Genomic DNA, 2,598 nt, shown 5'->3' on the forward strand with positions numbered 1-2,598 from the left:
TCATGATCAACTGTCATACATAATGATAGACTTAGGTGATTAAAGCGTTTCAGGGATAATCTAAATACAGAATGATGTCTTAGGCTGAAGTAAAAGGGATGGTCAATATAAGCTAAGCCAAAACAAAAAAAATATAATTATCTGTCTAATAGTTGTAGAGCAACCATGCACATGAGCATGCATCGTGAAAGATAATTGCCGGTTAACAATTGCTAGGAGTAAAGGCCAGACATAGTAACAACTATTAGGATGTGCAATTATTATTATTAGTATAAATAACTAAAAATTATGCTTTATGAAGGATCCTTCGACAATCAACATAATACTATCTTAATCTACCATAATTTCTACTGTAGGAGTATGAGTGATCTAGCTTTTTGATCTTAGTCTACTATAGTTTCTACCTTAAGGGTCTACTCTTTAATCGATAAATATCATGAAAAAGTTGATCAACTTTTTCATTAACTAATTTATTTATATCCTTACGTTCACTAGGTAGGTAAATTATTTTTTTATAAATAATATTTATCTATAAAATAAGGAGAGAGTCTGACCCAACCTAGGAGGTAAGTAAGTCATTTTGTCATTAACTGAAAAAATAATATTTTTATTTTTTTTCTAATATATTTTTGACTCTATAATAATAATAATATAATATATAATACTATCTTATATATAATATGATATAATATTAGTAGTAGATAATAAAATTTTATTATTTTAATATAATATATTTATTATTTTAATGATAATATAATATAAAATAAATTATAAAAATTCTCTCCAAGAATAGGCCGAAAATATATGTACACGGGATAATTTTCAAAACTTACCATCATATACTTAATATTTTAGTCAACTTTACAGTCCACAGTCCGTTAATCTTAACTAAAATTTTATTACCACATCATTATAGATTTTTAAAATGATCAAAATAACCTTAAACAAAGGGTTAAAAAAAATTCTCCAAACTTCATCTCCTCGACACTCTCGGTCCCTTCCGCTCGTAGCACCGCCACTAGTTCTTCCTCTTCCTCTTCAATCGCCATGGGCAAGGGAGCGACGTGGATATCTTACTTCAAGCAAGGACCAGCCTATCTGACTCTGCCAGCCGGCTCCGCGATTGGACTGCCTCCACCATGCCCTACAACTGGACCGGCGTCACATGCGAACCATGCTTCGGCACCGTCTCCTCCAATGACCTCTCCAACTTCAACGTCGCCGGTGGGTTCCCTTCCGGCTTCTATCGAATCCCCACCCTCCGGCACCTCTCCCTCACCTGGAACGATCTCAGTGGCGGCCTCCCCGCTACCAACATCGCCCTCTGCTCGGTCTTCGAAGTTCTTAATCTATCCAACAATTAATTTCTTTGTCGGCCGCCTCCCTGAGTTCTCTAGCGAGTTCCCCTGCCTCCGTCTCCTTGACCTGTCTGGCAATAATTTTTCGATGATATCTTGTCGAGCTTCAGCCAGTTCCTAGTGCTCAGGTGCTAAGCCTCTACAGCAACCTAATCTTCGGTTGGATCCCCTCGTTCTTGGCTAATCTCACCGAGCTAACCCAGTTTGATTTGGGCTTCAATCCCTTCTGTTGCGGAGTACGACCGTCGGAGATCGGAAACCTAACGAAGGTCGAGGTTCTTGGGCTCCCGTTCGCGAACCTCACCGGTGACATCCCCGACTCAATCGGCAACCTCTCAAGCAATGGGCTCACTGGATGAATACCGGCGAGCATCGGACGATTGAGGAGCATCGAGAAGATCGAACTGTGGCGAAACCAGCTGTCCAGCGACCTGCCGCATACTTTGGGTAACCTGACATCTCTGTTCACCTTTGATGCCTCGGAGAACAAGCTCACCAGAAAATTGCCAGAGGGGCTTTGCCGGTCTCAATCTGAATCTCTCCTACCGGAGTTGGGCCAGTATTCCTACCTGACAAATGTCGATGTGTCCGGTAATCCTCTTCCTGACTTTTTACCACCCGCAATATCTTCTCCAGTGTCCTCCTCATCCTGGCCAACACCGCCCTCATCCAGCCCCCCATTGTGGATGGGCCGCCGTTGCCAGTCTCTCCCTCCCGACGAAGCCACTATAGAAGAAGAAGTGGGGCATCATCAAGTGCACCATGAAGAGCTCCAACCACTAGATCAACATGGTGGCAAAGCGGGTTGTTGGGTACCGCCAGTATGTGAAGGTCCTGAAGATCCAATTCATCCCGATCACATTCGCGATGAACCCCGCGACCGCCGCGCTCACCAGGAGGATGCCCTATCTCCATCTCACACACCTGCTCGTTCTCCTCTCGTCGTTTCCTGCCTCTTTTTCCACGTTTCTCTTCGGCCGTAGCAGTTGAAGACAATTACAAGCATTTGGATGGATACCTTTTTAATATGCAATCGATCATTTTATATTTTTGAAATGGTTTGAATAAACGACGTTATATTTCAGGAGGGTAAGCATAGGTATTGAAAATTAATGAATGAAATTGTAATAAACACAAATCTTAGAAGGATTTTTATAATTTATTTTATAATATATTATTATTAAAATCTATATAGGAGCTGAAATTTACCATCAGACAACTAATGGGGTCGGATGCGGAT

The 2,598-nt window shown here is 41.1% G+C and overlaps 1 protein-coding gene across 1 annotated transcript; it reads left to right on the forward strand.

Annotated features, from left to right (window-relative positions):
* The first annotated feature begins 1,139 nt into the window (after positions 1-1,139).
* On the forward strand, positions 1,140-1,717 carry LOC140853294 (LRR receptor-like serine/threonine-protein kinase HSL2). The gene is made up of 2 exons (XM_073247744.1): positions 1,140-1,331; positions 1,469-1,717. The coding sequence occupies exons 1-2, from the start codon at positions 1,140-1,142 to the stop codon at positions 1,715-1,717; spliced, it is 441 nt and encodes a 146-aa protein (XP_073103845.1).
* Positions 1,718-2,598: the final 881 nt, after the last annotated feature.

The sequence above is a fragment of the Elaeis guineensis genome, chromosome 13, assembly GCF_000442705.2.
Source record: "Elaeis guineensis isolate ETL-2024a chromosome 13, EG11, whole genome shotgun sequence".
NCBI classification, from domain to species: domain Eukaryota; kingdom Viridiplantae; phylum Streptophyta; class Magnoliopsida; order Arecales; family Arecaceae; genus Elaeis; species Elaeis guineensis.